The following is a 24,080-nucleotide window of genomic DNA, read 5'->3' as shown; positions in this document are numbered from 1 at the left end:
GCCCCAACAACATCACACATACAATCTCGGGACTATTTAATTGCTCATCGTCTAACATTGTGTATGCCATCAAATGCCAACAGTGTCCTTCAGCTCTCTATATTGGACAAACAGGCCAAACCTTACGCCAAAGAATAAACGGACATAAATCTGACATCAAGAATCACAAAACAGAGAAACCAGTAGGAGAACACTTCAATCTCCCAGGACATTCTATACAAGATCTCAAAGTAGCTGTTTTAATACAAAGGAATTTCAGAAATAGACTGGAAAGAGAAGCTGCTGAATTGCAACTCATTACCAAACTCAAAACCATGGAGAGACCTGGTTTGAACAAAGACATTGGATTCTTATCTCATTATACATGACTAAGCCATTTTTCACCTTCTCACCCCTTGCCTTTTCTGGGAAGACCTATTGCAGTCGTTAAGAGTCGTCAAGAGGCTCATCTCAGCTATCTGCCAATCTCCCATTCCCATCACCCTTCTGAGTAATACCCCTCCCCACCTTCTCACTATATAGAAGGATCTGGCAACTTCTGTTTCAGTGTATCTGAAGAAGTGTGCATGCACACGAAAGCTCATACCAAGAACTAACTTAGTTGGTCTTTAAGGTGCTACTGGAAGGAATTTTTTTTATTTTGACTATGGCAGACCAACACGGCTGCCTACCTGTAACTCTACTCACTTAAGACACATGTTGTACCCTGTGGACACCCACTTGTGCCCAAATCCAGAATGTTGTTTTGTGTAGAGAACACTGCAGACCACAGGAGTTGGGAATTATCCCTATTTGCATCGCTTCTCCTGGAGTTTGTTTTTCTTTGGAGGAATGGGAGATTATAGATGCACAGACATAACTCCCCACAAGATTCATTTTCTGCTTCAGATTTGCTCCTCTGAAAGCTGCTTTTCCGTGACAGAAGCAGCTGCTCAGGTTTTGTCACACACACATTTAGTAATAAATATTGGGTCTAAAAGGTAAAACCATGTTTTACCATTGTGATCCCCCTGGATCAGTGCAACTTTCCCCTTTTCACCAATAGATAGCAATATATTATGCTGAAAGCCATCACTCTAATATATAAATACAATACAGACATTAAATATTCATTTAATCTTAATTATAATAGCTCAACATTCCCCATAGATATTTCTGACAATGTGTGTTATCCTAGATTTAATTAAGGTGCTTGGGGAGCAGAAACAGGATCCTAAAGGGAGACCAAAGAGCACATTTATAACACCTCTTATCATTATTATAAATTCCAGGCCAAGGGAATGAGCTATTGGGAATGCATAAATGGTGCATAATATAAAGCTGAAGGAATCCGCAAAACCTGTGTTTCCATTTTCTTCTACTTACACCCTGTCCCCATCCCTTTTCGGTCCTGGGGGGACTGTAGCAAATTTTCATAAAACTGATTTGAAAGCAGCAGAAAGGAAATGTAATCGCAGTAATGCTGTTGCTTAAACTACTGGGAACACTGTAGCTTTGTGAAAATATGCACACAAAGCACCTGGGAGCACAATTTTGTTGCATTTGGGAAGAGAGAGCCGCTAAACATCTGTACTGTGTTTTTTTATTTTAGCACACAGGCTGCAAGCCAGTCTACCATCATAGGCAACCCATAAAGGCTCAAATCGTTCATAGTCTGGCTCATAGCCACCAGAATAATATTTTGCTAAATGGGTATCTGTTTGGTTACTTACGATGCACTCATTTGGATAAAACCATTTTCTCTTTTAAAATAGGATGAAGTAATATTGCGGGGGGCTCAAGCATGCTCTCACTCCTTACCACACATCTGAGAGCAATTCAGCCTGTATCAACCAATCCTGCCAAATCACATCATTCTTTAAACAGCGCTTGGTGTTGAAGCTCATCTGCATGGTGGGTATGCAAAACCAAATTATGCAGCATGTGTAATACATGCTATGCTGATTTCATGAAACATTTGGCACTCTTCCAAGTGACAGAAAACATCTTTGCTCTGTAGCTTTCTGCAAATACCTCTTCTGTGTGTAGCAATGGATAGCTGTCAGTCACAAAGGTTTAATTTGGCTCTCTGAAATCCACCCAAAGGCGAATGCTTCCATTCTTTCCTATGATTATAGAGGAAACCCGTTCTGATGAGTCACTCTCTTCCAAAGTGTCTTTTTGTGTACTAAGTTCTTAAGCTCCTCTAATACAGTGGTCCTGGACTCTGACTGGAAATAGTCACTTCTTTAATAATAGGTGTCATGTCATGTCTCACTTTAACTTCATAGACCAACAAATCAATGTGCACAGCAAAGTTTCTTCTTAAAATGGTACTTAGTCACAACTGAAACTGCTGTTTGAAGTGCTGTAGTGATTAGCTGAGCGCAAGCTATCTGCCCATATACTACTCCTGAAGATGAATGCAAAAAAAGGGGGGGGGTTCCATTATAGGAGTGCTTTTGCAAATGCAGGTACAGAAAATACATGTATACCAAAACAAAAGTCACATTTACAAGCAGATGGCCACGGACAGGGATGTCTCAATAGCTTATCAAGTGCAATGTTTGCCAAGTGAGTTGCAAATGTACAAAGCAATACAAGTAGATTGAAAATAATAGGATGGAGATTGCTGAGTCCAACATTTCTCCTACAGTCTGAGGATGTGGCAGAAATATTAACTGTGCACAGGTCATCCCCCCCCCCTTCAGTGTATGAGGAGCTGATTCTGTTCACACTCAAAACAGCAACATCTGTCACCATAATTGCATGACAGTAAATAATTATGTCTTGACTGGATTAGCTGCTCTGGCATATCTCTGTCAAATGCCCAGTCTTTCTTCAGTGATTGCACTGAGCTTAGTGATTACAGGGCATCCTGTGTAGTTTAGTTTATGTATATCCACAAGGAAACCGTCTTTTCTTGTACTTTGCGTTTTCTAGGTCTGTGATTTTTCATACATATTCTCTTTGTAAGCATTTATGTGCCTTTTCACTGCATTTTTCTGCAACTTGAACTGTGCCTCCTGTATCCTCATTATTTTTTCCCTCCCGATTCTTTTTTGCAAGGCGTATAGTTTGCTCAGTAAAACAATCCCTAATCAGCTCATCTGCCATATTTCCCAGTTCACATGTAACAATTAGTTTCCTCAGTGCGGCAATAAGTTGCAATATTTGTTCCCCGGTTTCTCTTCACGCTGGCACAATTCATAGATATCGCCAACTACCACATGCACTTTAAGCACACACACAAAACTTGAACTCTGCAGATAAACTGTGTTTGTTTTCATACCACAGACATGTATCAACTAGTGATGGAAGAATCTGTCATTTTCAGCTCCTCTCCATTTCACATTTTTTACAATCCTAATTTCAGTTTTCCAATTATCTACAGCAATTTTTGATTGTTATTTTTTAAAGCCTCATGAAAATTTAGTCTCAGTGTTTTAGTGTGAATTTCCCCTAATAAACAATTTGGCTGTAGTTTTGAGTAATATAGACATTATTGCAAGTTAATTTCTCCTAATGTAATACATTTAATGTTATCCCCACTGACATATATGGATTTTATGAAACAGTCCCCTACTATATGCATTTTGGTACACAACTGTCTCACAAATGTGCACTGCAAAAAAAATCATAGCAAAATTTGGAGGGGTATGAATTTGAAAGGATAGCTGTATTTTGGTTCATTTTATAAAAAGCTTTTATTAAATGTATATACTGCCCATCCTCCTAAAAGAAGCCAGGACAACAACAATCTTTGGGTTCAAGAAGTGAGAATCAGGCAGTTCCTTAGCAAAATGCGAACAAAATCAAATTTGTCCTCACCCTTACCCTCAGCATAAGATTGGCGGAAGCAGGCTTATACTTAGTTATATTATTTGTTCTCTGCCTAGTTATGTTATTTGATTTCTGCTTGGTGCACTCTGATGTATTCAGAGACAGAAAAGTCCCTTTCACTGACAGAAAGAGTCCCACTCACTTCTTGCCCATCCTACATGATTGCCATCATGCAAGGGGTGTGTGTGTGTGTGTGTGTGTGTGTGTGTGTGTGTGTGTGTGTTGGCTATTAAGGCATTATGAAGAATGTCTTAATAGCTGGGAAGTATAACCTGCACTTTAGGCCCCAGTAAGGGAAAGGAGAATTTTGTATGTTAAAAAAAAGTATGGAGAATGTATTAGAGGAGAAAAGAAAGTTGACAAATACCTAATCCCTTTATTGCAACTGCTGAAAAACTGCTAAGAAGCAAAAAAATATAAAATATCCTAATGCAATATGGGCTATAGCTTTCAAAATAATCCTTTTATGATATCTTTTGTCTGGGTATTTCCATAGAAATACAGATCATTCTTTTGTTAATTTGTTGCTCTGCTGGAAAATTCCGGTCCAACAGTTGAGTTTAATGCAACAGTGTTTGTGAGGTTTATATATTTCAGATTCTGGCTACCTGCTATACTTGCCTATCATGCATCTAACTTCGGCCATATTGTCCAACAGTGCACCCAAGTTCTTTTTTTAAACCACTTTGGAAACATTGATCCTTATCTGTTTTCTCAGTATTTTCTGGACTTGTTTGTTTGTTTGTTTCAGCTAGCTGTTAACAACTAGTATCACAGAGGGGTGGATTAATTCTAATTCATTTATAATAAATATAATTTGAATTGGTCATTCTACGTCTCCAGCTTTGTGTTTGTAAACCTTGATTCCTAGAGATGGGGCATGGTAGAAATTTATTGTACAATCACCACCACAGATGCTATTTGAAACTCTGGTACCAATCGCTGAGCAAAATCTTCTGTCCTCTCTTTCCTCCTTTTTTGGGGGGTGGGGGTGATGAACTAGTGTGGACCTACTATTTCAAATATAGCAGCTCTCTGAAATTCCAGTGACAGCAACAACAGTGATGACTTTCACAACAGCTTTGGACTTAGGCAGAAACTGGCTATACAGTTAACATAAATGTCTGCTTATGAGATATTCCTATAAAAAAACCATACAGGAAGCAAGAAAAGGAAGGCACTTGCTTTCCTTGCAGTATCAGTCTGCCTAAATGAAGATGCAAATCTGGAGCAGAGTTTGAAAGATGGGTACTTGGGTAAATAATGGGATGAATTCTTGAAAAGGCAAAGCTAGCATTGCACAATTCAGTATCACAAAAGCATGAAGTTTGAAATCACTCCCGGGAGGCAAAAGACAAGTAATGCCGGCTGGGTAACCTAAACAGTTTATTATTGGCCATTGCATAGCATTTAAATATCACACAAAATTACACGGTGAGTTTAAAGCCTACTTGAAGCAGGGACTCCTCACACAAAGGTAGAACAGCAGCATTGTAATGCATTCATTACTGCCTTGGATAAGGATAAATAATTCATGAAGTCATATTCCTAGCAGAGGTATGAAGCAGCAGATCATTAATTATTGCCTGAAACCCCTTTTTCTGTGGCGAAGCCTTCAATTTAAGGGAAGGGAGTGTGAGATCCCTCTTTCTAGACGCTATGTCCGATGAAATAATATGAACAAGACAGGTCTTCAAAATGAGCTTATTCCAAACGCCATTTTAATCATGTGCTCCTCAGATGACTGACAACAGAGAAGGAAAGAAAAATCCCCACAAACAATACTAATAATGCTGCCAAAATAGATGCTTTAATGTCTGCCAAAGATTCCTTGAATCAAGGAAGCCGACCAATCTCTTTGTCTGTCCAATCAAGTTTATCTCTCTCTCACTCTCTCTCTCTCTGGTACAGATGACAGCAACTAAGCTGGAAACTGACAACAACAGCTGGAAAAGAAATAATAAAGCAATGTACAAAGAAAAGTAAAGTGGAGGTCTACAGCAGAGACCTTCACTCGATCACAGAACCTCCATAGATCACCATACAAAATATGGTGAAAATTGAATTCTAGACAGACACAAGTGATGTGAAAGCCTCAGGGTTTTAGTCTAAACTTTTGAACTTACATGAGTATGTTGGTTTCAAGGGGTTTGAGCCAGTGTAACTCTGCTGGAAGGCTGTGTATTTATTCATATTCTTTTTCTTCTGATAGATGCTGAACAACTTTTAGATGGCCTGACAGCATGAAGCTTTTCTGACAACGTTATTTGAAACAAGATGGAAGCAACATTCTTAACAGAGGCAAGAGTTTGTCCACAAGGAAGAGAAGAAAGATTTCAGACCCTATCTATCTTCCACAATTACTTACATATTAGTTCTTTTTCTTGTAAGCACTTTTGCCATAATCATGGTACAGTCAGGGGAGTGAATCCAGAATTGCTGTTGACCAAGTTATATTGGGGGGGGGGGGTCGGGTCAAAAGCAAATGGAAGGTGTCCAGGAATCAGCTTTGTAAAACTGAAATATTGGCAAGGGTTCCTGTCCCTGTGTTGGAAAGCTTATGTGCAAATGGGTTGGTTCCCTTCAGACTCATCCAATGGTGTGTTGGCTCACAAAGTGCTGCTAATGTATGCATCAGCATCAAAGAGGTAGAACAGAAGAGAACGCCCCAAAAGGCCTTAAGTTCTAGGAGGACCCCGTCTAGAGGAGGACCCTCAAAGCAACTGGAAAATCGGTGGCATTTATGCACCTGAGGTACCTAGAAGGTCTGCACAGTTTAAATGAAACATGCAAAACCTTTGCAGGCTACTTGTTGATCCTAAACCTCTGCTGCCTTGTGGGATATCTTGGGAGAGGATAAGACTAAGCAGTAAACCCTACACATATCCAAAGTGGAGTCCCTAAGATGGTTGGATGGCCTTGTACACCTCCTTCCAGCAACTCCTGCAGCCAAGCTGGTGTCACATGTATTTCCTTTGGACCACACTAGTGAGGCCGGGGAGGGGGGGCTTGTTGTCTGGGCAGCCCAGGGTCTCCATTTACACTGCCCAGACTTGCGCCCCAGATTACTGAAATACAGTGGTTTGACTTCACCCCAGGAGGTGCACTCCACTGTTTCTCAAGACAGATGGATGCCAACAGCAACTTGCTGATAAGATGAGCAGGTTGCAAGGTCTTTAGCTGGGGCAATTAGAATAAGATCCACTGTTTGACTATTGATTCAAAAACCTAAACTGTATTTTATATAATCGACTTGTTATTTCTATTCTTTGTATATCGTATTGTTGTTTTATTGCTATGGCCGATAGCTGATGCAAATATTCATTCATCCATCCATTCAGCTTGCTGATATGGGTGATACTGAGAGGTAGCTCTCATGAAACATCTGCCACAATGAAATTCCAAGTCGTCTTCATTTTGTGTGATGTGTACCACAGATTCTGGGGTAGATAGACAGGCATACAGCTTATATATTGGTTTGACTATAATCTTAGGTGGATTTATTTATTTCATCCCTAGTCACACTTATACAGTAGGTGGATCTGTTGCTGGTGTGAAAAGTCAATGTGTAATTTTGATTTCTCCAAATACACTATGGTTGTAATCAAGTGATATAACCACATACACATTGGGCATTCTTACAGATCCACAGATTTCTCTATCTATCTAGGCATATCAACCTAGATAAGTAGAGTAAGTTGTAGTGTGTAAGCTGAAGCTAAATGTACCACAGCTTTTTATTATTCTATGCACTCTGGCTCACTCTGGCAATTTCTTTCCCTCCAGCTTCCTTGCTTATTTTTCTTTGAATGGTCTTGACAAAACTTATTCACATTTTTTTTTATTCAGCCAAAACTCCCAGTGGGTTCTAGATTACTTTTTTTTAAAAGCATTGCTCTCAGATGTACCATCTAAAAATACATGACACAAAGTGAAAACAGCTTGGGAGGGAAAGGGGGAGAAAAGCAAGCTCATAGTTACAAGGTCTTCTGGTGACCACCTGGGGCAGAAACAGTGAAGGTGATGTGCCAAAAAAACCACATTTCTCCTTTATACTGTATCTTCCAGGCACCACTACCTACCATAGCTACCTATTGACTTGCACATCCCAGGCACTGATATGCAGACATGTTTAACACAGTATTTAACTTCTCACTTGCATCACCTACCATCTATTTTCTCAATTCTGAATATTCCAGTGAATAATTCTATACATGGGACTTGGATACCTGAAGGGAATGTGCTTGCAGAACATCTCCTTGTCACAAATTTTGCCACTTCCATTATTACATGCTACTTTACAAAATAATACTTATTTTCGTAGCAGGCTGTCATTCACTGTGCACCAATGTGCAGCACCAGATTTAGGGTGGTGCAGGCGGTTCTCTTGCACAGGGCACTGAGCTGAGGGGTGCAAAATAGTGACAACAACAACAGTACCTATATTTATACAGGTACCTACCGAGAAGATCTATTAAAAAGCAACCGTCCCCAAATGAATTGTTGAAATATTTTGGGGTCACCAAATTTTGTCCTCACTCAGGGCACCATATTACCAAAGTCCATCCCTGCACTGTGCATCTATTCTACAGGTGTGTGAAGAAAATAGCAACCATTACTAAAATTCATTGAATAATATATTCAATATTTCATTCACAAATTAGCAACAGATTATCTATTTCCAACATTTAAGGCAAACATTTCTAATAAAATGAATTGTTGGGAATAATTTATCTTTTTATATCAAAAGATTTTTACATGTTCTGGGACGTTGATGGCTGGCTTTCCTATTGGGAGCCCTAAATTCATCACTATTATAACACTGCTTAATTACACCTGCTTTTTTAACAGCATGGGCTATGTATCTGAAAATAAAACTCTCCCTCATTGAGTTATCAAATTTGTATAACAGTTAGCAACATATGCATGGAAATTTATTTTGGCACACAATTGTGCATAGGTGCCAGAAGATCATGATCATTCCCGCAAGCTAAGGGCAGCTAATGTTTGTTATTTGTTTGTTTATATAATGGGGTGGGAATAGAAATGGAAAATGCTTTAGCTTTACTGTTAATTTTAATGGTCAGATCAAGAGTACATTGTACATTAAAGACACAGCTTTACCTGTTTCTGACTTTTGAAGTTGGAATTTCCCTTTTTTATTTGGGACTGACGAGTGGCTTTGTGGTCTTTGCAGGTGGATGTGTTTCTCTAAGCATCTTAGGTGAAGGGGGTTATTTTGTTGTGCTTTGCAAGGGCAAATAGAAGATTTGATATTTGGAGCTCAGACCCAATCTCTAGCTCATACACAGTTTCTTGAGAATTTATTTTTACCTTTTGACATGTCTCCCATAACAATCATTTTGCGACAAGGAAAGCCTCCCCAATGATAATCATTTTATGGTGGGGGTCCATAGTTTCTCAGGTTACCAAATGTGTCCAAAAAAGTTTGGGATCCCTGCTCTGTCTATGGTTATTAAATGATCATTCATTGAACACTGTGTATGCTGGTGTGAATCAGCTTGCACACAGGTGTTCCAATAAAGCAACTGGACTAGTCTAGATGCTATCTAGCCATGAGTTTAGATATTCCACCAGAGAGGTACATCACTGCCTGGTACTCCAGCAAGGTACTCTCTCAGTCCAAACATGCCACACAACTGACCAGGAACTCATTCATTATCACACCAGTGGGAATAGCAGGGATGGGCAATCGGTGGCCCTCCAAGTGCTGTTGGGTTACAACTTCCACCATCTCCAACTAGTAGCCATGCTGGCAAGGGCTGATGGAGTTCAAAAACACTTGGAGGGCCGCCGGTTTTCCATCCCTGATCTACAGCAACCTTTGATGAAAGTTTCCTTTTCAAGGAAAATACCGTATTTGCTTCAGAAAAACACAGACCTCCCTAGAATGGGCCTTGAATTTTACAGGCAACCACAGACTTTCCTATATTACAATGGCAAGACAAATTTTGTGTGCCAAAAACATATACCACACCCATACTGATGGGGGAAAAGTAATTATATTGATGGTGATAATGGCACATTCAGTATTTACAGCTCTTCATATATATCATCCCAGTAATGTTCAACATGACCACACAGCTATATAAAAAAGTAAAACTCAAGCAGGTCTTCTCCTAATAGCACTAACCTTCAAGGACTCCCTTCTTTGTAGTATGGGAAGCACCAAATGCTCTTCCAAATGGTGGCTGAAGACTCATGGGCTTCAACAGGCTTTCCCTTTCTTAAGAAGTGATTAAAGTACATTACTAGTAAAATATTTATTATATTATATGGCACTCCCGTGTTTTAGCTTCTTTAATTTATTTTGCTTCCTTTTGTAAAGTGCTTATATACTTCTTTATTAAGCAACATATAAATATATTAAATATGGATATATTAATAATAGCACATGGTGCTGTTATAATCCAGCTAATACCAGCAAAGGGAGGAAATTGTGGTATTGCTGCACATGCAATTTAACAAAAAGAGAAAAAAGGCATGCAACCTACCCATAGGAGTTCCGACACCATAACCTTTGGAGTCTATGAGGCCACCAATCTGTGTCAGGTTACAGTTCCGCTGTGTAACAAACTCAATGGTAGTTGACTCCATTAGGAAGGCATAATCAGAGGTGAGTACACGCTGGATACCTTCTTCATTACTTTTGACAAGCACCGACTGCCTCCTGCTATTCATAAAGGCCCACATTTTTTCATACGTGGCTATTCTTGATTTCTGAAACAGAAATGGCAAGATTCATGAGCACAATAGAGAGAAAGTGTTCAATAAAGAAGAGAATTTATTTGAAGAGAATGGGAATAATTTCAATGGATCACAGATTAAGAAACACAAGCTGAGGCAGGATTGGACCAGGCAGCACACAGCTCTACTATAAATTTGCATTTAATATACCAGGATCAAATTGCTTTAGCTAGTGTGGCTTCAGCCAAAAGTCCCTAAGAAATATCATCTTGTGAAACTAAAGGGTCTTTGTTATGAATCTTTTGCATTCTGACAGGACGACAGTCTGCAGGATTCCTCGAGGGAAGGAAATGAAGACAAATATATGCATAATAGAAAAAAACTTTTCTGTATGAAAATATCTTTCCTCATCAGGCTTAAACATTCAGAATAAATATTCCAAATTTAAAAAAACCAGTTTGATGGCTAATTCCATTGGCCTAAACACTGACAAAGTAGAAAATATGCTGGGAAGCAGAAAACATTAATTTGATTATGAATTTTTCTTCCATAGTAGTTTATTATTTGTTGGCTATATTTTCAAAGAATGTCAACAGTTGGTCATCAGAATCCAAAGTTCAGAGTACAGTGATATGAATTCAACATTGCACAGGATAGTGCCCCTTCACTTACTGTTGACAGATATGACTTTTGCATATTGAAAAGCCTCCATTTGAGACAGATAAGGTATCATATGACAGGTTATCACATGGGGATGGCAGTCACCAAATGTTGAAAATATAGCAGTTGAAATCTAACATAATAAAACAGTGTTGCAGGCTAAGAAAAAAATAACCAAACCGATCACTGTAATGGTAAAAACTATCTTTCATGTGCTAAAGAGTGAAGAAAAAGTGTTTTCCTTGTGAATTACTTGCTGATGAAACCTTGTAGCTAATCCAAGATATATACAAATTGTTTTCAATTTAGTTGTCACCATGCAACTTTAAACTCCAGCAGTTCAATGTGCTTGAGATCTTCACAACATCTAAGAACTCTTCAACTTTTAAAGGCTCTCTGGAAGTTGGTAATCTAATAGTTTGCGTACATATTACCTTTCGTTTTAATAACAACAGCAATGTGTAAAGTACCTAAAAACCCCAGACAAAAATTCACAGCAAGATAGCAAGCTATTTAATAAGTACATCGTTACAGAGGAAAAGGTGGAAAATAATGAAGAGGCTCAGACTATTGCAAGTTGACTTGAGCAACTATCTATTAAAAGTTTAAATATGTGATAATAATAGTAAGACAGGAGGGAAATATTTGTGCATGGATGGAGTAATGTAGTTGTAATTTTGAATCACTACATCCAGTCATAGACACAAATAAAAAGGCATGGCGAGTTGTTGTTTTTTACTATATGAAACAGAAAAGAATAGAAATACAAGGTAAAAACACAGAAAAGACAACTCACTAGAGTAGCAGTTGTACAATACTTGCCCAGACTAGTATGATGAGGAGATTATGTTTCTGTCTTGGCACTGTGTTCCCCCCTCCCCAAACAACTTGGGAAAAATCCCAGCTGTGAGTCAGTAAGGGCGGAAATGGGATGGTAATAAGAATGCCTCAAAAGTGCACTCCCTCCTGCAACAATTTTTGAACAATCGATAAAAGGGGTGATGATAAGGACAAAGGAGTTAATAGCAAGATGCATCTGCACTGAGCATATCACATATTTTTTTGGGAAGAATCCCTCCTATATGGCATGCAGCCGGACAAGAAAAGGTTACCATATCCTCCACCCCATATTCCACTGACGCCCCTCTCAAGTGGCTGCCTGCTGTACGTGCCAGCAGGCAATGAAATAAACCCAGCAGCAAGAGGAGGATTCTGACATTTCTTCCAAATTTCAAGAAGCTCTTTAAGAGAAGCTGCATGGTGACTGTACCATGTGGCTGGCAGGCAGCAAGATGAGTACCAGGTGATCTCTGTATTTCCTCCCCCACCCCAAAACGCACATTTTTTTAAAGCCTATGAATAGATGACTGCTTCACATCACTGGCAGGCAGCAAAATAAGAGAAATAAAGCTGCAGACAGGTGCATCTTCACATAATTATATTTCCATGCTACAAAAGGCTTAACTTGTTGCATTTCTACCTATTAAAGTTTATGGCGGGGAAAAGATTGCCATTTTTGTTAATTAAAAGAATTGAATAGATTTTTCCATATTTGAATCATTTTATGTTCCCCTCTCTTTTCTTTTTCTGCTGTTTTGGAGGTAGCAACCATGTTATGTTAGGCCACACCATTTTGTGGTGCCCTTCCTCAAAATTCCAAATGTGCTCCCCAAATTGTTGATGACCACTGTTTTATCAGATGAGGCTACATGCAGTATAAATGAATATGAGAAGGATATTTTATTCTGGATCTTCTCATGTTAAAAACACAAATGTCAAGATCCTAGCTCAGCATATATCTGTTGTAGTATTTATTATTCTATACTGTATTTTAAGGTTTGTATGTGTGTGTTTTCTGTGCCACAAGCAGAACTCAGCTTTGGGTTATAACAGAAATGCAGAAAATAAATAAAAATGAAAGTGCTGTATTATCAATTCATTTTCAGCGAACTCAACTCCAGAAAGCAATAGGCAAGACGAGATGACAAGCTTCTTCTCTCATGTGCTAATATAAACTTTGCACCTAAGTACAACTCCAGCTCTGGGACAGGGATTGAGCACAAGATTGACACTGCAGACCTTTCTAAAGTTGAGCTGACTGGCATCTGTAGCTTCTGCCCCCAAGGAGGATTAGTGGTATATGTGGGATAAAAAGAGGAACATTTATTCTGAATAAGGATAACCTAGTATCCCTGCTGAGATACAATTCAAGGCTTATTTCAATTTGCCTGGGGACTTCTGTAAATCTATCATTCAAACACTTCCAGGACCCAGTGGTAATAAAAATAGAATTTTATATCCATCTGCAAGAACTCACTGAGATGGTGCCAAACTATCATATATACTATTGATCGCAGGGACATTTGAATGAGAAAGAGCAGAGAATGAACAACATATAATGAATGGGGATTGCACACAAACAAAGGTTTGTTGTGCAAGCTGTGGTCTGAAAACAAATTGTGCTTGTATTCATTTTATATCAATATTACTCTGGAAGAAAATACACTTGAGCTGCATGCTGCACAGCAGTTTTCACAGGAGTCAGAATGAGTCTAAAGAACAGGCGCAAAAGGTCAGTGTTCTCAAATAACAAGAAAACCTATGTAACAACATACATGTGCAACTACCCCCCCTTTTTTTGGTTTAAAGACTGTCTCAAGTGTATACAACTGAGTTTTGCCCCCAAGGAACAATAAGTATGCCACAGAAACCCAGAAGCAGCAATAAATGGACTGAAGCATTTATAGCGCATTTAACAACTCAGTGACAACAACTAGGAAACAACAGGGGTGTTCAAGCTGCAGCCTACAATGCCCAAAACTTTCTATTGAAAACTGCAGCATTCATCTCTTTTGAAATCATAAAATTCTAGCCCTCGTGTCTGCAGGTGATAGCCAGCATAAAATCTCTGAAACAGGGCATTTTAAAGAGGTAGGGAAGAGCCGTAGCTCAAGGGAAGGATGATTGCTTAGCATTGGAGCACCAGCTATGCAAGCACAAGGTCCCAGGTACCATTCACAGTATCTCCAGAAAGGACTGGGAGAGACTCCCATCTGAAACCCTGAAAAGCCACTTCATGTCAGTGTAGACAAATACTGAGGGAGATGGCCTAATAGTCGGACTCAGCGTAAGGCAATCTCACATGTTGTTGTTGTTTAATTTGTACACTGCCCTCCACCTGAAGATCACAGGCCGGCTCACAACATGAAAATACAAACAAGAACAAAAAAATACATACTAAAACAAGAACGGAACAGAACCAACAACTCCTCTCACAAAAACACTTGAAAGGCCATAGAAAGCTCAATCCGCCAAAGGCCTGGTTGTAGAGAAACATTTCCTATGGTGGATCCACTGGCTCCAAAGCTTATGCAAGTCACAAGTTGCAGCAGGAGTTCTGGGCCGTTTTGCTCTACCAGCTTTCAGCAGGCATAGCAAAAACAACCTACCTTCCCTGACCAGAGTGAGCTCCATGGTTCCCGATGGGGCATTAAGCCCTTCTGTGGCATGGCCAGGGTTAAGACTGCACCCTAAAACCCCTACTCACCATCAGTCCCCATCTGTAAACTTTTCCAAAAAAAAATATAAATTGCTTTGATGGTTAAAAACAACAACTATCAAGCAGTGTATACATTTCATGAAATAAGTAATTGATAAATAAGCCATCTTGCCCATCCTTCCCTTAATTACCAGCAAACTAGGATGTCAGCAATGGTGGCATCAAACAGAGAGCAGGAAGGAGAAGCTTCTTTCTTTCTCCTCTTACACCAAATAGGTTCTGGTCACTTTGGTTTTGAGATTGATACTGATAACACTGTTGCAGACACATCCTACCAGTTATATTTGGATCTGATCTAACAGGGAATAATCTGCTCAACTAGAAATGATATCTGGAAGGGAAAACTTGTGGTGGCATAATTTATTAAGCTTATTTTCTATTGTAATGCATGAGGTAATGCAGTTTAAAAGTGAGATAGTTATGATTTGTGACATTTCGCGTGGAAGAGGGAAGACAGTAATGACTCTGAAACTCTGAAGCCCATTCTGACTAGCAAGACAATTAGAGGTGAAGGGAATCAAAGAGTTCAGCTACTTGGTGCTTCAAGCCGAAAGATATCACAATGACATCCAGAGGAGAGACTGCTTTATGGCTTCCTCAGCACTCATAAATTAAAGATCACGGAAAGATAACTACGTGTCAGAGATCATGAATGTAAACATAATGAAAGCATTGAGCTTTCCCATGGCTGTGCGAATTTAGGACGGCAGGAGACGGAGGGAAGCATCTTTAAAACTGTTCTGTTATTCTTATGCATGATGGTATTGCGGTAAATTCTGAAGTGTAAGAGCGCATCAGGGCAGTCCTCATTGCCACACCCTCAAAAGAAGTCCAGGAATGGCAGAAGCTGTGCTCACCATGTACATCCACTGGCAGTAATAAAATAGGAAGTCACTTTCATTTTCTGACTTTCTTGGTGCCATAAACAATAGTAAAACGAGTAAGTATCATTATCACCTCATTCACTTGAAAGGAGAATCCATCCATTACCCTAGTGTTCTAGGGGATGCTGTCACAGGTTCTGCTCTGAAAAAAGTCTTAGACTGCACTCTTCCAGGTTTCCCTTCCAGTTCACTGCCTAGGTGTTTTGTATTAAATAAATGAGAACAGACTCCACTCATGCTTTATCTCTGTAATCTTTAATTGGAAAACTTTAATTGGAAGATCAGGCAGTAGCCATTCCATGATGGAACAAAGGAACAAGTGTTGGTCATCAACTCAAGCATCACTTAATAGTATGCATGTGCTTTTCTCCCACTTTCCAATTTTGCACTGATAGTGCAATAAAAACGTAGTGAAGGGACCACTTCAGATTTTTTTGCAGTCTCTCTTTGCAGCATCTGGTGGGCCTGTGTGTGTGTGTGTGTGTGTGTGTGTATTTGATATATGCACTGTACAACCACAGAATAGTAGGATTTGGGTATCAATGTCCATACAATTTTATATTACACAAAACTCTAATGGTTCCATCTAAGTACACCCCCTTTCACCAAATTCACCAGGCATGGGATCAGTTTGCGCATTTGTTCTTGAGGCAAATTACATCTACAAACCATTTTCATGGGTGCAGCACTTCCACCTGAGAAATGTACAAAATACTACTTCAGAAAAATGCTAATTCACACAACTTCCCTGATGGAAAACAAGATGGTAAAGTCACTGCATATTCAAACATTTCAGAAACAAAAAGTACCAATTAGGTGGTTGTTGTTCCCAGTAAATATATTTAGGACTGAGTTTCTACTTGGCTTGTTTTAATTATTATTTTTTAATCTTAAAATCAAGGAAGAGAATGATTAGTGACTTGTAGGTTTGGAAGAACTTTCCACTTGCCACTGCTTTAAAAACAACCTCAAAATAATAATAATTTATTATTTGTACCCAGCCCATCTGGCTGGGTCTCCCCAGCCACTCTGGGTGGCTTCCAACAAAGATTAAAAATGCATTATAATGTCACACATTAAAAACTTCCCTAAACAGGGCTGCCTTCAGATGTCTTCTAAATGTCAGGCACATCTGATGTGAGGGCGTTCCACAGGGCTGGCGCAACTACCGAGAAGGCCCTCTGCCTGGTTCCCTGTAGCTCTTCTCTTCTCTTCCACTTCAATCTGAATGGCCATACATCACTTTCCCACACTGCATCCTACACAAACGGTAAGCTACGATACTCACCTTTAACTGGGTTTTTCATCTGACAAAATGCAGTCACAGATTGTTGGATATATTGCATGCAGTGCAATCTAGAATCCTGTTCAAAATGCCTCTCATTTTCTTTGTTAAAGACAATAAAATATTTACAGCATCATTGTAAAAAGAAAGAAAGAATAAAGTCTAGCAATGGAGGTGGAAGTCCAACACGATGTTGTATTCATCAAACATATACTCATCATAATAGGAGACATTATAGGATTTCAAGCAGACAGATGCAGTGATTGGCACTCATCAAGTGGTACTGTGCTGAAGGAAACAACCTTCAATTTCAATCACTTAAAGAAGGATTGTGAAATGATCCCGAGAAGCAAAAGCTCCAGCGGAGAAGCATGAAGTACAATGAAGTCATTCCCTGGCTTTGACCAATCTACAAATTAGGTATGTGTATATAATTTGCATGTGTTCCAAATTTTCTTTTAAAAGTCATGTTTAGAAGGCAAGGATTTAAAATGGAAACACGACAGAGATAAGGCCACTAAGCCTTTACCCAGTCTGCTGATTCCTCACTCTAAATTTGTCTCCCAGGTATGTCTTCCTCCTGAGACACTGAAAGGAGAAAAGCTGCTAAGAGCAGGGGCATTGGGAGGAGGAAAAGGTGGAAGCAGGGCTACCTTCAAATGTAGGCATGGGTGGGCATCTACCAAGATGCCATACCCGATAAGTGGCCCAAAACAGGAGCCTCTTCCTCCTCACTGTTTCTCAACTCACCTCTTTGTTCATCAGCTTTCTGGTAGCACTGACAAGGAAGAGGAAAAGCAGCAGCTGGTGACAATGACAGTGAGATGCTAGATCTACTGAGCAGGGAGGGCCCATGGAGAGTCTCTTGCCTTCGAATGGTGGGAAGCTGAATCTGTCAATGTGAAGTTGCCTCAATCCCAATCTTAAATTCAGTTCCCTCAATTTTCTCAACAGCTTGCATGTTTTTAATAAAAAAATACAAAGTCAGCACAAAAATTAAAATGCATTTGTGTGTACTTCTCTTAACAGATGTGCTTTATGCATTTTCCTCAGGAAAACAATTTTCCTGAATATAAAACATTTGTGTAATTGATTTTTATTTGTTGCTAAGTCACTTTGAGACAGTTCTCTTTGTACAAAACAACAATCAAATACATTGTATTATTCTAATCTGTTTATTATTACTTTCACCAAGGTGGGCATGTTTGCACATCAGTAGCAGGGTGTTTCTAAATGCCAGGTGTCAGGAAACAGCAGTGGGAAAAGGCTCTTTGTCCCCTTGTCCTGCTAATGGGCTTCCCATAGGCATTTGGTTAGCCAGTGTGTGGAAAAGGATATCCCTTGATCCTAAACACTTGCAGTTGTATCAGTTGTATTATGCCTGCCACACTGGCATAATACCTGTGGCATACTGTACTGTTCTGGCGCATTACTCACTTTTCACTTTTCATCTTAAGCATTCATTTTCTGGCTGCAAGTCTAATAGATACGATTTTAGGGACGATCATGCAACCAAGGATGGATTTCTGCACACCAGTAATATTTCAGACAATATTATCTTTCGTTAATTTTTCTTTAAAAAAAAGAAAGGGTGGACGTAACCTTCCTTTCTGCCTGAATTTGATTTCCATGCCACCAACAACTAGAGCACCATAGTTTGTCTTCAGTTTTCAAGGTAAGGGATCAAAGATGAAAGATAGCCTTTCATTTTATCTGACTGGTCTCCTCCATTCCATGACCTCGGTTTTTTCCCTCTCCTTCTCTCTTTTATCAGAACTGCTGAGGCCTGTAAAGCTTTAAGTTAACTAGCCGATTTTGTTGTGTCAGCATAAAAGTGATAAAAACACACACGCACACACACCATAGTTCATACAGTGTTCTCTCCCTTTGTAATGGCAGTTTTCATGGTCCATAGAGCACAAATGAAGAAAGGTAGAAAAGGTGTTCCTGCCAAGAATGGTGCTACATGGAATGAAAAATGCAGTGCTGGGCAGAATAAATTCCACTGTGCAGCCTGATTGTTCTGCAAAAAAGGGGGGTGGGTGGGTTGTATGTTTGGCTTTAGGAAGCTCAAGATAATTAGTGTAAGTATTCAAAATAAATACTTGATAACACTAATGAATTCACAGTTAATTCTAGATTACTCCACTATCAGTTTTCTTTGTGACAATGTTAAGTAATAAGATTTCTCCAAAGGGGAAAGCTGTGGCTCAGGTTGCGTCATAAAGCAAACTTCCCATGATGCTAGTTTAGAAAGGTATCTGCAAAAAGGATTCACTATACAGCACAGCGCAACACTTGTCTACAACCTCGCCATGTATTCAGTCTTATTTGACCTGCCTGAGGTTTCCCCAAAACTGTCATGTGGACTAGCTATAAGTTCATTTGTGGGCTCCATTGCCTATCTAAAGGCATTTGCAGTCAGCAATCATGCAGGCATGCAAAGATGTTAACATATGTACCAATAATACCCTGTGAGAAGTGAACTGGACCAATCCTCCTAGGTGTCATATTCAGAGGGAGGCAGAGGTAGTCAAACACATAAAACAGATAATTTCCTTCCTTAGCACATGTGTCTTCTCTCCCACCCAGATTCTGTAGGAAAGCAGAGAGTAGGGCTAGGATGTGTCATAACTCTCCTCTCATAGATCCCAACAGCTATATGGAGTCAGTGTAGATGCGAAGTTAAAAGTATGGTCAGGATAATCAAATCCACACTTTCAAACCATCATATATCCCCACCTGCATTCAGACATGCCCTGACAGTGCCATCTTGTTTTAATTTAGCTGCTACAGCACTTTGTGTAAGTCAGAAGCAGCATATGTAATGGATAGTGATTGAATCCTCTACTTCAGAAATACCCGTATTTTTCGCTCTATAACACGCAGATTTTTTCTCCTAAAAAGGAAGGGGAAATGTCTGTGCGTGTTATGCAGCGAATGTGTGGTCCCTGGAGCCGAAAAATAAGGCAAAAATCAAACCGCGCTTCAGGGAGAAGGGAGCTCCGTGAGAGAGGAAGCTGTTCTTTCCTGCATTCTGCCTCAGGGTCTTACTGCCCACCCTGCTCTGTTTCGTTGCTGTGTTTGCTCAAACGGAACAAAGAGCAGGGAAAGCCCCTCCCCTCCAGGCAAGAAGAGAGGAAAGCAGAGCGTCGCTCTATCCTGTCCCTGCTCCGGAGGGAACAATGTTTGTGAAGGGAAGAGAGATTACAGGTTCGGCTTAAAATTCTGATTTGACTTCCTGCTTTTTGTTTTTGGAGACACACAGCATTCAAATATGCTTTCTTCCATTTAAAAGGATGAAATCCTTAAACAGTGGCTGGCTTGTGTGGGTGGGTGGGGGGAAACTTTTGCCTTCCTTTCCTCACGTTATAGCCCTCTCCTGCATTCTTAGCCTTCTGTGTTTTTCCTTCCCTCCCCACTTAAAATGTGGTTGCAAAGCATGGATCCACATGGATCCTCAGGATCTTTGCATTGGGTCACCCCAAATTCACCATCAGAGCACACAGCATGTCCATGGCTACAGCCTGCCCCCCCAAAATCACACACCCATTGTTGCCTGGGGCTGCAATGGTGCAAAAACGTGGTTACAAAGCATGGATCCACAGGGATTCTCAGGATTTTTGCATTGGGTCACCCCAAATTCACCATCAGATCACATGTGGCCACAGCATGAAGCACAAAAATGATACGTCCACTGTTTCATTCAGAATATTTTTTCCCTTGTTTTCCTCCTCTAAAAACGATGTGCGTGTTATGCTCAGGTGCGTGTTATAGTGCGAAAAATACGGTACATACATTATCACAAACTATAGATATGCTGTTCATATATATAAATAAATCCTTCTCTCCCCCTCCTTCTGCTTTCCAACTCAGCACTACCACCTGCCATGCTATGCTGCTTTTCCATCCATTGGGGAGTGGAGAGAGAAAGAGAGAGAGAGAGAGAGAGAGAGAGAGAGAGAGAGAGAGAGAGAGAGAGAGAGAGATGCATCCCTATATGCTGAAAGGGTCCTGATGAGTCATTTTGATCTGAAATCCAGCTGGAGGTGATAGGGTTTGTTTTCAATACCCCTCTCCTCTGTACATTCAACTGTTCAAATTCAGCTTCCAGAACTGCTTTTGGCTTACAAATAAAAAGTAGGATGTGTGGCTGGCTGTGTCACATCTAGTTTGGGTCTCGGTCTTAAGTAGTGATGTCACTGAGGTTCAGAATTCTTTAGTTCAGAATACAATCCTCCACAATTTCTTAATGCTGTCTTTTAATGCAAACTTACTTTTGTAGGCCCAGGATTATTCTTTGGCTCAGATTCTTTTCTGTGCCAAATAAAATTTTCCCGTCAACACCTACATATGCTATTGCTGCCTAAGAAACAGAGGGAAAGGAACAATGTTTGTGGGTGGGTGCATCTTTTAGCTTGCTTCCTGCAGTGTTCCAGGAAGCTGGGGGAAAAGGCAAAACAGAACCACTTCCTGCCTGCCTGCCTGCCTTCCTGCCTTCCTTGTTACCTTCATGGAAGCAGCAGGAGAACAATGGCAAAGACTTGTTAGATATAGTGCCAATGGAAAGTCTCTGATCTGACTCTTGTGTGGAAATAAATCCTCTTCACCACCAGAAATAAGTTTTAAAGCTTTGCTTGCAGATCTTGGTTTTTAAAGCATTTAGTTAGCACACTCTATGAAAAATACCGCCTATATGCCTAAAACCTTTTTTAAAATAACAAATACAATGCAATTCAATACAGCATTTTATGCACATTAAATTTATAACTTCAACAAGACAATGGGGAAGATAGGGATCCCCTTTCCCTAATACTACTACAGCAATATCAAGTGAAGTTGTAAGGTAAAAGGGGTCTGAAAGCTTTGAGGAAGACAACAATTAACTAATTTAGAATTCTCATTAAAACCTTTTTTTTCTCCTGTGTTTTTAAGATTGCTCAGAAACACTAGTCCAAATCAAGTTTTGGGGACAGTATTAGGATTTGAAGTGGATTCATATACCCAGCTACCTGGGAATAAGTCCCGCTGAGTTTAATATACCATATTTTTTGCACCATAACACTCACTTTTTTCCTCCTAGAAACTAAGGGGAAATGTTTGTGCGTGTTATGGAGGGAATGCCTACGGGTGGCATGCCTACGGATTTTCCTCCTCTAAAAACTACGTGCGTGTTATGGTCGGGTGCGTGTTATAGAGCGAAAAATACGGTATATGGCGTAATAAAGATTCCTTACATTATTACACCTCAGTGGCCTGCCTAAAGATGAATTAAGAATAATAGACATACAAGGGAATTATTGGAATATAGAAAGCTTGCTTTCATTGTAAATCATAGGGTCATATGCTGACCATTAAACAAATGCAGGATTGCTATTGCCCAAGTAGTATTGCTATTACCCATCAAGCTGAGTGACATAAGGAAGATAAATCAAGAGAGTTGCTTCTGTGCACTGACAAAGGTCTTTTGTTTTACTCTCAAAGGCTACACAATAGCACCTGCCTTTAAAGAATTCTTGGTTTCCAGATTGCTTTAGAAAGGAGAATGAAATCTTCACCTCTGCTCATTCTGCCTGCTGTCAAACACAAATTATAATTTAGGACTCAGCATGAGAACACTTAGCCCCCATTATTAGGTTTGAAAGCAGTTTCACCCCATATGGCAGAAAGACGAATCTTATAATGTTTTGTTTCACACCAAGAAGCTTGGACTACACATTGAAAATGCTAGCTTAAAAGAAAGCTTGCCTACACCTGACAGCTGAGAAATTGTCACAAAATCCCAGGCTTAAGGAATGGAATAATGTATACTGGCAAGGAAGCTCTGCATACAATATTCCATGGTAATATGTATCACACTCTACTAGAAATGTTCTGGTATGCTGTGTTTTGAAGCACATTCATCATGGAGAGATAGGATTCAAATTCAGACCACATTTTGTTTTAACTTCATCAATCTTTAGAAGAAATGATGTTGGGAGAGGGCAGCTGGTGACAATAAAAGGAACCTTATACACTGCTGATGGTGGCCACTGAGAGGCCAACTCAGCTAGGAGAGGTGAGTGGACAAATGCTTCTGTCTAATCCAACCTCCTCAAACCTGGCATAGGTGGTGTGCATGCGATTGCTCTTTAAGTTCTGATTTACAAATTTGTCCAGTTCATTTCGGAACTCATGAAGACTGAATTCATCAAATATCCCTACGTCCAAAGAAAACTTACCTCAAGAATGATCTCCACATGACCCTATCGAGTCTTAGCTAAACAATCATTTTTGTCCATGTGAATTTCATTTCATTCAAATGCAAACCTTTGGGCCTTTCCCCTTCGAGCAAAGCCTGCAATACCATTACTGAAGGGATGCGGGTGGTGCTGTGGGTTAAACCACAGAGCCTAGGGCTTGCCAATCAGAAGGTCGACAGTTTGAATCCCCACAACGGGGTGAGCTCCTGTTGCTCTGTCCCTGCTCCTGCCAACCTAGCAGTTCAAAAGCACAAAGCACAAGTAGATAAATAGGTACCTTCCCGCTCCGACGGGAAGGTAAACGGCGTTTCCGTGTGCTGCTCTGGTTCACCAGAAGCGGCTTAGTCATGCTGGCCACATGACCCGGAAGCTGTATGCCGGCTCCCTCGGCCAGTAAAGCGAGATGAGCGCTGCAACCCCAGAGTCGTCTGTGACTGGACCTAACAGTCAAGGGTCCCTTTACCTTTACTGAAGGAATGCTGCAGTCATTTTTGTGTGTGTGTGTCATACTGGATCAGACAATGATCAATGCACAAGCAATTTATCCTGCCTCAAACTTTGGAGAAAGGCAAGTGTTTAATGATTCTAGAACAGACATATCAGTAATCTTCTCACATGCTAAAATGATATCTTCAAACAGCATGTTGAAGCACCTGAAATATTTTTATTACACAATTAACTCCACATTAATTCCACTTTAAGCTTCCTACAGAAGTGCATATGCATGAAATATTCACAAACTGTGATTCCCCTTAGCTATACAATTCATATTTAAAACACTTGTAGAACAGACCACGAGGGAGAGCCAAAAAAGAAAGAAATCAGTTCAAAAGTTTTAGATAACTCTAAAGATCAATGACTCTATTTTCAAATCAATCAAATCCTTGGTGGTGATTGCTGCACAAAATACCAAGTAAACA

At 39.9% G+C, this 24,080-nt stretch overlaps 1 protein-coding gene across 3 annotated transcripts in view; it reads right to left on the bottom strand.

The window, feature by feature from the left end:
* The window catches only part of GRIK2 (glutamate ionotropic receptor kainate type subunit 2), a 440,535-nt gene that overhangs the window by 27,283 nt on the left and 389,172 nt on the right, over window positions 1-24,080 (bottom strand). For all 3 annotated transcript variants that reach the window (XM_081186549.1, XM_081186551.1, XM_081186550.1), the window contains exon 15: window positions 10,338-10,563. In XM_081186549.1, coding sequence (XP_081042675.1) covers window positions 10,338-10,563 — 226 coding nt within the window. The remainder of the gene's footprint in view (window positions 1-10,337; window positions 10,564-24,080) is intronic.

The sequence above is a fragment of the Podarcis bocagei genome (assembly GCF_964188305.1).
Source record: "Podarcis bocagei genome assembly, chromosome: 3".
Taxonomy (NCBI): Eukaryota; Metazoa; Chordata; class Lepidosauria; order Squamata; family Lacertidae; genus Podarcis; species Podarcis bocagei.
This window is presented reverse-complemented; position numbering and strand designations above follow the sequence as displayed.